Genomic DNA, 15,171 nt, shown 5'->3' on the forward strand with positions numbered 1-15,171 from the left:
CTCACGAACATAGATGCAAAAATCCTCAACAAAATTATAGCAAACTGAATTCAACAATACATTATAAGGATCACACACCATGATCGAGTGGGATTTATTCCAGGGATGCAAGGATGACTCAACATCTGCAAATGAATGTTATACACCACATTAACAAAATGAAGGGGACTTCCCTGGTGGCACAGTGGTTAAGAATCCACCTGCCAATGCAGGGGACACGGGTTCGATACCTTGTCCAGGAAGATACTACATGCCGCGGAGCAACTAAGCCTGTGCACCACAACTACTGAGCGTGTGCTCTAGAGCCCATGAGCCACAACTACTGAGCCCACATGCCACAACAACTGAAGCCCGTGCGCCTAGAGACTGTGCTCATCAACAAGAAAAGCCACTGCAATGAGAAGCCCAGGTACCTCAATGAAGAGTAGTCCCCGCTCGCCTCAACTAGAGAAAGCCCACATGCAGCAGTGAAGACCCAACGCAGCCAAAAAAAACAAACAAACAAAATGAAGGATAAAAATCTGATGATTATCTTAATAGATGCAGGAAATTGATTTGACAAAATTCAACATCCATTCATGATTAAAAAAAAAAAACTCTCAACAAAGTGAGTAAAAGAGGGGACATACCTCAACATGATAAAGGCCACATATGACAAGCCCACTACTCAATGGTGAAAAGCTGAAAGCTTTTCCTCTAAGATTAGAAAAAAGACAAGGTTGCCCACTCCTGCCACTTCTATTCAACATAATATTGGAAGTTCTAGCCAGAGCATTAGGTAAGAAAAACAAAAGGCATCTAAGTCAGAAAGGAAAAGTAAAACTGTTACTATTTGCCTATGACATGATATTATGTGTAGAAAACACTAAAGACTCCACAAAAAAACTGTTAGAACTAATCAACAAATTCAGTAAAGTTGTAGGATACAAAATCAATATGCAAAAGTAGGTTGTAATAACAAACTATCAGAAAGAGAAATTAGGAAAATGATCCCATTTAGATTGCATCAAAAGAATAAAATACCTAAGAATAAATTTAACCAAGAAGGTTAACCAAGACCTGTATGCTGACAACTATAGAATACTAATGAAAGAAATTGAAGACACAAATAAATGGAAAGATATTCTGTGCTCATGGATTGAAAGAATCAAGATTGTTAAAATGTCCATATTAACCAAAGCAATCTACAAATTCAGTACAATGCCTATCAAAATTCCAATGGCATTTTTCAAATAAACAAAGCAAATAATCCTAAAATTTGTATGGAACCACATAAATAAATAAATAAATAGCCAAAGCAATTGTGAGAACGAAGAACAAAGCTAGAGGCATCATGCTTCCTGATTTCAAACTGTAAAAAAGCTATAATAATCTGGGAGTTCCCTGGTGGCCTAGTGGTTAGGATTCTGGGCTTTCACTGCCATGGCCCGGGTTCAATCCCTGGTCAGGGAATTGAGATCCCACAAGCCACGTGGCGCAGCCAAGAAAAAAAAAGCTAATAGTATGGTACTGGCATAAAAACAGACACATAGACCAATGGAACAGAGAGCTCAGAAATAAACCTACACATATATGGACAATTAATTTACAACAAAGGGGTCAAGAATATAAAATGGGGAAAGGGCAGTCTCTTCAATAAATGGTGTTGGGAAACTGGACAGCGCACATGCAAAAGTATGATCTGGACCACTATCTTACACTATACCAAAAAAAAAGTCAGCTGAAAATGCGTTAAAAACTTGAATATAAGCCCCGAAAATATAAAACTCCTAGAAGAAAAAAACATAGATTGTAAGCTCCTTGACATTGGTTTGGGTGATGATTTTTTGGATTTGACACCAAATCAAAGACAACTAAAGTAAAAATAAACAAGGGGGAGTACATCAAACTAAAAAGCTTCCGCACTGCAAAGAAAACCATCAACAAAGTGAAAAAGCAACCCATGGAATGGGAAAAAATATTTTCAAACCACTTATCCAATAAGGGGCTAACATACAAAATATACAAAGAACTCAGACAACTCAAGAGCAAAAAACAAACACACAAACACACACACACACACACACACACACAAATAACCTGATTTAAAAATGGACTTAAGAGGGGCTTCCCTGGTGGCGCAGTGGTTGGGAGTCCGCCTGCCGATGCGGAGGACACGGGTTCGTGCCCCAGTCCGGGGGGATCCCACATGCCACGGAGCAGCTGGGCCCATGAGCCATGGCCGCTGAGCCTGCACGTCTGGAGCCTGTGCTCCGCAACGAGAGAGGCCACAGCAGTGAGAGGCCCGCGTACCACAAAAAAAAAAAAAAAATTGAACTTAAGGGAATTCCCTGGTGGTCCAGTGGTTAGAACTCCCGGCTTTCACTGCCGAGGGCCCAGGGTTGATCCCTGGTTGGGGAACTTAAGATCCTACAAGCTGCATGGCCAAAATAAATAAATAAATAAAAATTAAAATTAAAATGAACTTAGGACCCAAGTAGCCATTTTTCCAAAGAAGACATACAAATGGCCAACAGGTGCATGAAAAGATGCTCAACATCACTAATCACCCGGGAAATGCAGATCAAGGCCACAATGAGATATCACCTCACACCTGTTATAATGGCTATTACTAAAAAGACAAGAAATAAGTGTTGTTGAGGATGTGGAGGAAAGGAAACCCTCATACACTGTTGGTGGGAATGTATATTGGTGCAGCCACTATAAAACCAGTATGGAGGTTCCTCTAAAAATTAAAAATAGAGCTACCATATGATCCAGCAATTCCACCTCTGGGTATTTATTTGAAGGAAACAAAAACACTAAATTGAAAAGATATATGCATCCTTATGTTCGTTGCAGCATTATTTCAAAAAGCCAAGAAATGGAAATAACCTAACAGTCCACCAGTGGATGAATAAAGTAAATGTGGTGTGTACATCACACACACACACACACACACACACACACACACACACACGAGTATCATTCAGCCATAAAAAAAGATGGAAATCCTGCTATTTGCAACAACATAAATGGACCTTGCTAAGTAAAATAAGTCAGACAGAGAAAAGCAAATACCACATGATCTCATTTATATGTGGAATCTAAAACAAAAACAAAACAAACAAACAACAAAAAAAACAAACTCATAAATATAGAGAACAGACTGGTGGTTGCCAGAGGTGGGGGGGTGGGTGAAATGGGTAAAAGTGGCCAAAAGGTACAATCTTCCAGTTATAAAGTAAGTCCTGGGGATGTAATGTATAGCATAGTGACTATAGATAATAATACTGTGGTGTATATTTGAAAGTTACTAAGAGAGTAAATCTTAATAGTTCTCATTATAAGAAAAAGAACTGTGGGACTTCCCTGGTAGTCCAGTGGTAAAGAATCCACCTTCCAACGCAGGTGATGCGGGTTCAATCTCTGGTCAGGGAACTAAGATCCCACATTCCACAGGTCAACTAAGCCCACACGCCACAACTACCGAACTCACACATCTCAACTAGAGAGCCTGTGTGCCACAAACTACAGAGCTCACACACTGTGGAACCCGCACACCACAACTATACAGCCCTCGTGCCCTGGAGCCTGTGCACAACTAGAGAGAGAAAACCCACATGCCACAACTAGAGAGAAGCCTGTGCACTGCAACCAAAAAAAAATTAAAATAAAAGAATTGTAACTATGTGTGGTGATGGACTACTAGACTTATTGGTACTCTAGACTTATTGGCATTCTAGACTTATTGTGGTGATTGTTTCCCAATGTTTAGACTTGTCAAATCGTTATGTTATACAACTGAAACTAATATGTCAATTATATAACAATTTTTAAAAAATTTTATGTGTCGGGCCTCCCTGGTGGCGCAATGGTTGGGGGTCCGCCTGCCGATGCAGGGGATGCGGGTTCGTGCCCCGGTCTGGGAGGATCCCATGTGCCGCGGAGCGGCTGGGCCCGTGGGCCATGGCCGCTGGGCCTGCGCGTCCGGAGCCTGTGCTCCGCAACGGGAGAGGCCACGACAGTGAGAGGCCCGCGTACCGCAAAAAAAAAAAAAAAAAAAAAAAAAAAAAATTTTATGTGTCAACACACATAGACCAAACAAAACATGTCTGTGCACTCCCAATTTTTACCTCAGTATTCTAAATGGCCATAGGTTTCTTCAACAATTGTTTAGATCAGTGCTTGTTTCTCCCTGGTGATTTAAACACTCCATGTCTGCACTCTTTCCAGGAAGGTGAGTGGCTACAGCAGTTCCAAAGTGGCAAAAGTCACAGCCGGCATGCTCTGAAAATAGGGCTCTCTTGGCACTGCAACGTCTTCTGCTTTTTTCATCTCCACATACTCCCTAAATCAATTTAATATCCTGTACATTTAGGGGCTAAAAATTTGTGTGTATGCTTTCAGTGTCATCTTTTAGTTTCTTCCAAATTGCACTGTACTGAGATTTATAGTGTTTTGAATTTATATTTTGAGATGGAGCCTTAACGTTTTGTCATATTTTTAGCTCTTTGTGATACCTAACATCAACTGGGAGCAGGGAGTTGTATTCTTTTGATGCAATTGAAAATGGGATCATTGTAAATATTCGTGGATGCCACATTAACCAAGGCTGATTCAGTTTTTCACTTCTAAATGTTTACTTTTCATTGTATAAAGCAGACCTGTCAATTATTTATTTTGATATTAATATAACAGATAAAGATGTACATTTCCTAATTTTTTAACTTTTTATTTTGAAGTAGTTTTAGATTTATGGTTTCTTTAATATTTGCCTTTTTTTTTTTTTTTTTTTTATTTATTTATTTTTGGCTGCTTTGGGTCTTTGCTGCTGCACACGGGTTTTCTCTAGTTGCGGCGAGCAGGGGCTACTCTTCGTTGTGGTGCGTGGGCTTCTCATTGCGGTGGCTTCTCTTGTTGCGGAGCACAGGCTCTAGGCACACGGGCTCAGTAGTTGTGGTACGCGGGCTCTAAAGCGCAGGCTCAGTAGTTGTGGCGCACAGGTTTAGCTGCTCCGCAGCATGTGGGATCTTCCCAGACCAGGGATTGAACCCATGTCCCCTGTATATTAAGGGGCTAAAAATTTGCGAGTATTGGCAGGCGGATTCTTAACCACTGTGCCACCAGGGAAGTCCCTGTCTTATTTATTTTAAATAAAATATTTCTGAGTATCCTTAGAAATATTAACTTAATGGTATTTTAAATAAATAAATTAACAAGTTTTTACTGCAGAGCTCAAACACTCCACGTATTGGCAAAATATAAATCTAAAATTTAAACCACTTCAATTATCCAGGATCCAAACTTGCTAAAATGCTAGAGACCTAACAGTCCTTAGGGAGGAATTTTTTTCTTGGTTATAAAATACAGGCCCAGTTCTATCTGGAACATAAAATTAAAAGAGTGAGATCTGGATACCTGAAAAGCAAAAGTAATATCCATAAAAATCCCCACTTTTTCCATAAAAGCAGGAAAATATGGGGAAAGTGACATGAATCTACATATTAAAGAACTCAACTCCACCATGCAGGATAAACACAAAGAGATCCACATGGAGACAAATAATAATCAAACTGTTAAAAGACAAACACAAACACTGAAAGCAGCAAGGGAGAAGCAGAGAACCAATTCAAATACAAGAGATCCTCAATAAGACCAATAATAACACAATAGATTTCTCACCAGAAATCTTGGAAGCCAGAGGCAATAGCATGACTTATTTAAAGATGGGAAAGAAAAAAACCTATCAACCAAGAATTCTAGATCTGATTTAATATTTAGATGGCAATACTCCTCAAAGCAATGTACAGATTCAATACAATCCCTACCAAAATCCCAACAACCTCGCTTGCAGAAATGGAAATACCAATTCTAAAACTGCTATGGAATGAATGGCAGGGGACTCCTAACTGCAAAAACAATCTTGAAAAAAAAGAACAAAGTTGGGAGACTCATACTTTCTGGTTTCAAAATATACTACAAAACTACCGTAATCAAAACTGTGTGTGGTACTGGCATAAGAACAGACCTATAGACCAATGGAAAATAACTGAGAGTCCAGAAATAAACCTATCACCTATATTCAACTGATTTTCAACAACAGAGCCAAGACCATTCAATGGGGGAAAGAATAGTCTCCAACCAATAGTCCTGGATCAACTGGACAGGAACATGGAAAAGAATGAAGGTGAACCCCTACTTCATACCAAAGACAAAAATTTACTCAAAATGGATCAAAACCTTAAATGTAAGAGCTGAAACTAGAAGAAAACACAAAATAATAATAATAAATTTTCATGACCTTGGATTTGATGTGTTAGATATGATACTAAAATCACAAGCAACAAAAGAAAAAATAGATAAATTGGACTTTATCAAAATTTAAAACTTTTGTGCATCAAAGGACATGATCATGAAAGTAAAAAGACAACCTACAGAATGGGAGAAAATATGTGCAAATCATATACTGATAATGGTATGGTATCCAAAATATATAAAAAACTCTTACAACTCAACAATAAAAAGACAAATAACCCCAACAAGCACCTAAAAAGATATTCACATCATTAGTCATTAGGGAAATACAAATCAAAATCATAATGAGATACCACCTCACACTCTCATCAGGATAGCTATAATAAAAAACACAATGACAAGTTTTGACAAGGATATAAAGAACTGGAACCCTAGTATGTTGCTGGGGGAATGTAAAATGGTACAGCCACTGTGAAAAAGTTTGGTGGTTTCTCAAAAAGTTAAACATAGAATTACCAGCATTTCACTTGTAGGTATATACCCAAAAGAACTGAAAAGAGGTATTCAAATACTTGTACACAAATATTCACAGCAGCACTACTCACAACAACCAAAATATAGAAACAATCCAAATATCCATCAGTAGATGAATGATAAAACATGGTATGTATACACAATAGAATATTAGTCAGCAATTAAAAGGAAGTACTGATACATGCTACAATATGAATGAACCATGTTATACTAAGTGAAAGAAGTCAAACATAAATGGCCACATACTGTGTGATTCTGTTTCTATAAAATATCCAGAATAGGTAAATCTATAAAGAAGGAAAGAAGATTGGTGGTTGCCAGGGACTGGGGGGGAAAGGAGAATTACAAAATGACTGCTTAATGGATACAGAGTTTTCTTTTGGGGTGATGAAAATGTTTTGGACCTAGAAAGAGGTGGTGGTTGCACAACATTATGAATGTACTAAATGCCACGGAATTGTACACTTTAAAATGACTAATTTTTATGTTATATAAATTTCACTTCAGTGCTTTAAAAAAAATTTTTTTTAAGTAAGCAGCACACGATCTACACAGAGAAAACTAGTAAAAAAGAAAAGGAAAGGGAAAAACATAAGTTTACTTAAGAGTACTCACAAGAAAACACTGAAGGAATGAAACTAAGATCAATATGTGGCACCAAATTACTAAACTTAATGAAGCCATCACCTCTACAAACACAAGACAAATGTAGGCATATCAGGCAGGAGAGGGCAAGATTTCAGAAGGAGCTAATAAAATGTAGATAACAGTGCTGCAGAATGCAGGAGGAGGGGATGTGTGTGGGGGGGGCTTTTTTAAAAATAAACAATTCCAGAATGATTTAGCACTTTCTAAAAAAGACAGTAACAAGAGTTGGTGAGGGTGAATAGAAACAGAAACCCTCATATACCAGATAAAGGTTTGTAAAATGGTGCAGCCGCTGTGGAAAAGTGTGCAGTTCTTTCAAAAGTTAAATAAGAGTTACCAAATGAACCAGCAATTCCACTCCTAGGTACAGATGATCCCTGAACAGTACAGGTGGTTAGAGGCACTGACTCCAGTGTGGTCAAAAATCTGCATATAATTATACAGTTGGCCCTCTGGAGCCACAGTTCCACATCCACAGATTCAACCAACCACAGATCATGTAGTAGTGCAGTATTCATTGAAAACAATCTTCATATAAGTGGGTAGTACTGTAGTATTTACTGAAAAAAGTCTGCATGTAAGTGGACCTGCGCAGTTCAAACCCATGTTGCTCAAGTGTCAACTATACATATCCAAGAGAATTGAAAACATATGTTCACACAAAAACTTGTAAACGAATGCTCATGACAGCATCATTCAATATAACTAAAAAGTGGAAATAACCCAAATGTCCATCAACTAATGAATGGATAAACAAAAACTGTGGCATATCTATACAAGGGAATATTATTCATCCATAAAAAGTAGTGAAGTATTAATACATGCTACAACATGGATGATCCTAAAAAAACAGAGCAAAAGAAGCCAGACACAAAAGGCCACATATTGTATGATTCCATTTATATGAAATGTCCAGAATAGGCAAATCCATAGAAACAGAAATCAGTAGCTGCCAGGGGGCAGGAACGGTGTGGGGGGGTGGATAAAATGGGGAGTGACTACTAATGGATACAGAGTTTCTTTCTGGGGTAATGAAAATGCTCTGGAATTAGATAGTGGCAATAGTTGCATAACCTTGTGAATATACTAAAAACCACTGAATTGAACACTTTATAATGTTGGGGTTTATGTTATATGGATTATATTTTAATTTTTTAAATGTTAAATTTGAATAGTTGGTTTGCAGATTGGTCATTTAAAATCCAAGATTCCTTTTCCTCCTGTATTTGTCTGAATTACTGAAAGTGGAGTGCTGAAATTACCAAAATAAAAGGCAAAGTGAAAAGCACAGGGCTTCCCTGGTGGCAGAGTGGTTAAGAATCCTCCTGCCAATGCAGGGGACACGGTTTCGAGCCCTAGTCCGGGAAGATCCCACATGCCACAGAGCAACTAAGCCCATGCGCCACAACTACTGAGGCTGAGCTCTAGAGCCCTGAGCCCGCAGGCCTAGAGCCCGTGCTCTGCAACAAGAGAAGCCACCGCAATGAGAAGCCCAAGCACCACAACGAAGAGTAGCCCCCGCTCACCTCAACTAGAGAAAAGCCCGCACGCAGCAACAAAGACCCAGTGCAGCCAAAAATAAAATAAATAAAACAAACAAACAAACAAACAAAAAAGCACAATACTAGCAGCACTGAGCCAGAGTCTCAGGTTAATGTCATCTGTATTGAGATTCCTATACTAGGTTGTGGTTTGGATTACATACCTGGAGGGCTCCCCATTCCAATTCTCAACTTAAGAAACAGTGATTAAATTTCCCAAGTTGAGTCACAAATGTCATTGAAATCTTATCTCCTTCTCCACCTGCAAAGTACACCAAGGTCTAAAAGTATCAACCTTCTCTCTCCCCATTTTCTGTTCTTTCCACACAGAGGATCTCGGCTAGAGAAAAAGGAAAGCAATATATTCAGCTAAATCATAAAAACTGTGAATGATCGACAGCTGTAAACATCTCTCTCCTCAACTTCTCCAACTCTCTGGGCCCCCAAAACAGTATTATTTGGGCAATTTGAGAAATCAAAGTTTAAAATATTTAGGGGTCAGCAAAGGTTGCCTGGCAGTTGATACTTTGGAGCAAGAATGCCACCAAAACCAACCTACTACTTAACAGCAGTACGCCCTTAGACTAGGCTTCCCTGCTTTTTCCAGTTTCATGCACTATAAAATCAAAGACTCACTAATATACTATACACACCTATGAACCATCTGCATCAGAATCGGCTATGGTGCCTGGAGCACCCCAGACTTATAAAATCAAAATCTTTGGGGATGGGGTCCAGGAAACTTATTTTCAAAGTAATTCTTATATACACTCAAGTTTGAGAATCACTGTTATAAAAAGTTCCCAAAAATGGGACCTGTAGCCATTTAAAGTACAGGTAAAGCGTAAGACAGAGACATGATCACTGCCACTGAGAAATTTACCAGTTGAACTACGTACAGAACATTTACTACATCTGGAACTCACTCACTGTACACTACTCCATTAAATATGAATGTGAAGTGCTGTATATATACATGTTACACAACATTAACTAGCCTAGATGACAAAGTAGTGGTGTAATTGTATTCAAATCAAGAAGAGGTTTTTTTTCCACCATATTGAGGAAACTATGGGAGAAAAGACATTGCGTCTATTCTTATTTATTTCTTCTGTACCTGAATAATAAAGGACTGAATTTCAGCTAATAAGGACATAAATGGAGATAACCCTCATTAAATCAAGTCTAAAAACTGAATATTTCCCTTCAGAGTAATTCCAAACATCAACATGCAAAAGTGGCATATAATTATCACTACTAGGATGGTTTTTGCTGGCATATGTTAATGGCTTTCACAATGGTGAAATCTTTACTTTTCTACCCTGTCCCCTCCTCAATTTTGCGAACAGGTGTACTCACTGAAATAAATTCTATTTCATGTAAGAAAAATCCTTCTTGATTTTAAACTATTTATACTGACACACTATAGCTCTGATTCTTTTACTGCTTCATGCTTAAAAAGCATTGAGACTCTCTTAAAAGTATATGGAAAGTTTCTGGTCCTACAGCTAGGAAACACTTCCAAATTACTACCCAAGAAGATTTAATTTATATAATCTCCTCTAATTTTATTTACAAAAACAGATCGGTTTTGATGATAAAAGCCCCAGTGTTTTAAAAATACTATCTAGTAACTCATTCAAAATATTTATGGAGCATCTCCTACATACCCCAGACTGTTCCAAGAGCTAGGAATAGGAACACAGCTGTAAACAAAATATACTCAAAAAATATATATCTCATAATTTATTATGTTGATGACCCAGAGTCTCTAGTCATTACAAATATTAAGGCAGGATTGGGCAGAATCTATACCAATCCCATGGCCAACCAAGGAAATGTGTTTCTGAAATAATTTCTATTGCTTTAACTATTTAAAAGTCCCTCCCGCCCACCTTAGGATATCTATGGTTTCCAAGGTTTCCAGTGTCTGGACATACTCTATTATATTTTTAAGTTCCCTCTCAAAATAGTTATACCCTACACATCAATTTTGTAGCGATGAACCTCGTGGAAAGTGAGGAAACCGTCCCCTTTCCAATAGAAAACATCATTAAAAAAGGAAAGCACTAAAATCAATATACTAAGTAATCTCTAAAATGCGTTTCTCTGAACTCTAATAAAAAAAGGCCTATGGTTGATTACTCTTCAACCAAGAAAAGCAGCAGGCAGAAAAAATGAAACTTATACTTCTCTGTCACTTCTAGAAATAACATTTATTTCTTCAATATTTCCGCATATAAAAATGTGTTATCTATAAGAAATGCCAACATGAAAGGACCAGAGAACCTTGATGCCCAATTTAGATGGAAGACAAAAACCACAGCCTACGCAGAAAAATCAGATATCCCTCCTAACACCCACAAACTCCAAGTACAAGTTGGTTTGGGGTTTTTTTTTGTTTTTAACTGCTTTCGCGTTCTCGAAACCTGGATTACACTGCAGGAAAACACTCAGGTGCACACAGTAGCGGCCTTCTCGGCCCCGACTCCGCAGTTCCAAAACTGACTCCGCAGCCCCTGAGCAAGGCAAGGAGGGAAATAAAACACCCCGCCGCCCTGAAACCAATCAAGAAAGGGCTACCCTCCCCGCGCGCCCAGTGCGGCCCCGAGTGCCCCGCGCGTCCCCCAGGCGCCCTTGGAAGCAGCGGCCCGCGGGCGAAGCCGCGCCCGGTCCCGACGGACTCCAGTTCGGCCCGCCCGCCCGTCCGTCCCGCCCCCGGGACCCGCGGGACCGCCGCGCCGGCTCCGCCCCTCGCCTCCGGGCCGGGCCCTGGACTACCAGCCCCAGAGGAACGCCCAGGCGCAACAGCGCCCTCCTTCCACAGGCCGCGACGGCCAGTCTGGGAGCAATCGCTGCCGCAGTCCCGTCCAGGCCCGCGCCCCGGGCTCTGGCCTGGGCGGAAGCCATCCTCGTCTCTCACCTGCGTTCCCACCACCACAATCTGAGGCAACTGGATGATGTCGGCGCCCACCGTATTGAATACGTCCTGGAGCTTGTTGATTACAGGAATTAGCGCCTCCATAACTCGCAAAATACTGAACCCCCGCCCGGCCGGCCGCGGCAATGAATGGGGCCGCGGCCCAGAGTCCGCCTCCTTCCTCCTCTCCTCCGCCCTCTCCTCGGGAGCCAGCACCCATTGGACCCCGCCCCCCCGCTACCTGCCCCCTCCCGACAGGCCATGCGCCAAGAGGGAGGTGTGGGGAAACAAAAGCTGCCGGGAGTTGTAGTTCTGACGCGGAGGACCTCTGGGGCCTACAGCTTCCAGAAGGCTGCGCGGCGCGGGCGAGTGGCCTACGGGGAGAGAGGGGTTCTTGGGGCGAGGATGCTTCCTCGGCTCCTGTCAAAAGATTAGGGAGCGAGGCCCAGAGAGTCGGAAGGAAGAGATACATTTATGCCTATCCTCGAGGCAAAACCAGTGTGAAAATTCCGGATAGGAATATGTGTTAAGTATAACGGAGTCTCTTGATATCCAGGACGTCATTTCCTGATAAGGACACTTTCTCAAGTACGGTGGGTTAGAAAGGCTTAGAGAAGAGCTCCATAGCCTCAGACACCCTAGCCACGTACAAAAGGTCTGTAGGCTGATACTAAAAGATGTGCTGTTTTGCAACAATGCAAAACCAGCTCAAGTTAGAACACGAGGGTTCTCCAGGATGTTTGTTAAAATGTGTTTAGAAAGAATCTGAAAGTGTCAGAGTTTTAGAGGGGAAGGGCTGGGCCCTCATTCTCTATATTCTATATAAGTCTTTATTCACTGTGACCTGATTGCTGGCAAAGTGGAGAGCTGATAACTGCCTTACTAGCTGTTTGCTAAGTGTGCTTACTGTTCTATTCCTAAATGTTTTTCTTTTTAGACAGATAGTATCTCTCCTCTACTGTGAACCTCCAAAGGTTTCCTCTCTCAAAATAAAAAAAGGTGACATCTGAGCAAAGATCCAAAGTAAAGGAGGAGAAAGACCCCTTCCCTACTTGATTTTTTTTCCATAGTGTGTATCTCCATCTAACATGCTATATACTGAACTTGTTTACTCTCTCTCTCTTCTAGATTATCAGCTCCTAGATGCCAGGGATTTTTTGACTGTTTAATTCACTGATGCATCCCTAGCCCCTGGAAAGGGACAAACAAGATAGTCCCAAACTCAGTACCCTCTGAGTTTACAATCTAACAGAGGATGACACCATTATAGACAAACGGATAAAGTGCTATGACTGGGTTTATTATGGACTGCTTTTTCTAGTCTGAGAGGGGAGTGAAAGTTCAAGCAAGACTTCCTAGAAGTCACTAGATATAATCTCCTTGAGAATGAGGACTACCTCCAGTAGTGTAAGTTGTGCCCTGCACAACTTCACTGGGTACCATTAACCACAGCCATACACAGTGGCCCTGGGGAATATGCTTGATTTGTTCAACAGAACACATGATAGACACTCAATAAATACTTTTTTAAGTTTTATTTATTTTATTTATTTATTTTTGACTGTGTTGGGTCTTTGTTGCTGTGCACGTGCTCTCTCTAGTTGTGGTGAATGAGGGCTACTCTTCGTTGCAGTGTGTGGGCTTCTCACTGCGGTGGCTTCTCTTGTTGCAGAGTACGGGCTCTAGGTGTGCGGACTTCAGTAGTTGTGGCACGTGGGCTCAGTAGTTGTGGCTCACTGGCTCTAGAGCACAGGCTCAGTAGTTGTGGCACACGGGCTTAGCTGCTCCGTGGCATGTGAGATCTTCCCGGACCAGGGATTGAACCTGTGTCCCCTGCATTGGCAGGTGGATTCCTAACCAGTGAGCCACCAGGGGAGTCCCTCAATAAATACTTTTGAACAAATGAATTAAATATCATCTAAGCTAAGATCTGAAGGTCCACTAGTGGTGTTTTGGCATCAAGTTTTATGAACATTTCTTTCTCTCTAATTCTTTTGTTTGTTTGTTTTAATTTCAGAGACAAAAATGAGACAAGAACTTCAGAACTCCAAAAACAGAAAGCAGACCAAAGAGATTTATTCCAAGTCCTTTTATTTTCTACCAAAGATAATATTATATAACAGTCAGATGTTACCCACTTTGTTTCTCAGCCCTCCATTGCTGGAACTTTTGTTCTCTTCTTTTTTTCTGAGCAGTCTATATTCCTTCCAAGAAGAAAAGGCAGACAAAAGGAGAGGGTGGGTTCACAGTGAAGCTCCATGGGCATAACCAGTAACTGCTTCATAGGGGCAAGGTGCCCTGGGGCAACAACTGCTTTTCCTTTATTTGTGGCACCAAAGGACATAGTCTTTTTTTTATTTGCTAATGGCAAAGTTTAAAGAGAAAGCATACATATATTTCAAAAAGTGAAATGTCATGAATTTTGGATGGCATTATATATTTCCATTTAAATTATAAAATATCTGTTGGGATGGAACATACAAAGCCTTGTATTAACATGCCTCAGGAACAATAGGGACTGCTCTTTAATTCTCTTTTTTTAGGGGAAGGAAGAATGATCAAATGGCCAGTGCTCAAAAGTCCTCCTGTCACCCCCACCATCACTTAGGTTAAAGCAGGATTGTCCAGTACTTGTCTAGACTCTAGAGCATTGAGCTCATCGCTCACAGAGGAAAGAAAAGTGTTTGAGGCTGCAGAAACAGGAAGCGGCGAGGCCTTGAAAAAGAGTGGCTCTAATTTGATGACTTTTTTTTAACATAAGGCGGGCACACTAAGTGCAGTGTGTTTCATTGGAAGCAAACAAAGCAAACCTATTTGGATTTTCACATTTTAATTTCAGAACACTTGCTTGTGGGAAAGCCACTTAGCCAATTAGTATGTCTTTCCTCATCTAAAGTAGAATAATGTGTTTTTGAGTGGGTTGCTATGAAATCACATTAAGCTGTTATCAGATTCTGTCTCCAAAGTCTTTTTATTTTTATTTATTTGGTTGCACTGGGTGTTAGTTGTGGCACGCGGGCTCCTTAGTTGTGGCGTGTGAACTCTTAGTTGCGGCATGCATGTGGGATCTAGTTCCCTGACCAGGGATTGAACCTGGGTCCCCTGCATTGGGAGCACAGAGTCTTATCCACTGTGCCACCAGGGAAATCCCTCCAAAGGCTTTTTAAAAAATTCTCCTTCAGCCATCCCTCCCTCACTTTAGGTTTATGATTTAGGAAGGACAGTTTAGTTGCAAGTCACAGAAATTTAACTCAAACTAACTAACTTAACTCAAAAAGAGAAATTAACTAA

The 15,171-nt window shown here is 40.5% G+C and overlaps 1 protein-coding gene across 8 annotated transcripts in view; it reads right to left on the reverse strand.

Moving 5' to 3' along the window:
* Nucleotides 1-12,000, reverse strand: part of DNM1L (dynamin 1 like) — a gene marked incomplete at its 5' end in the record, with an annotated part of 61,650 nt that extends 49,650 nt beyond the window's left edge. For 7 of the 8 annotated variants that reach the window (XM_079715101.1, XM_079715098.1, XM_079715096.1 and 4 more), the window contains one exon: nt 11,884-11,985. In XM_079715101.1, the coding sequence (XP_079571227.1) occupies nt 11,884-11,985 (102 nt within the window). Of the gene's footprint in view, nt 1-11,883 lie in introns of all 8 variants that reach the window. The other variant, XM_079715095.1, reaches the window with a different exon arrangement.
* Between the last annotated feature and the right edge of the window lie 3,171 nt (nt 12,001-15,171).

The sequence above is a fragment of the Hyperoodon ampullatus genome (genome assembly GCF_949752795.1).
Source record: "Hyperoodon ampullatus genome assembly, chromosome: 11".
Taxonomy (NCBI): Eukaryota; Metazoa; Chordata; class Mammalia; order Artiodactyla; family Ziphiidae; genus Hyperoodon; species Hyperoodon ampullatus.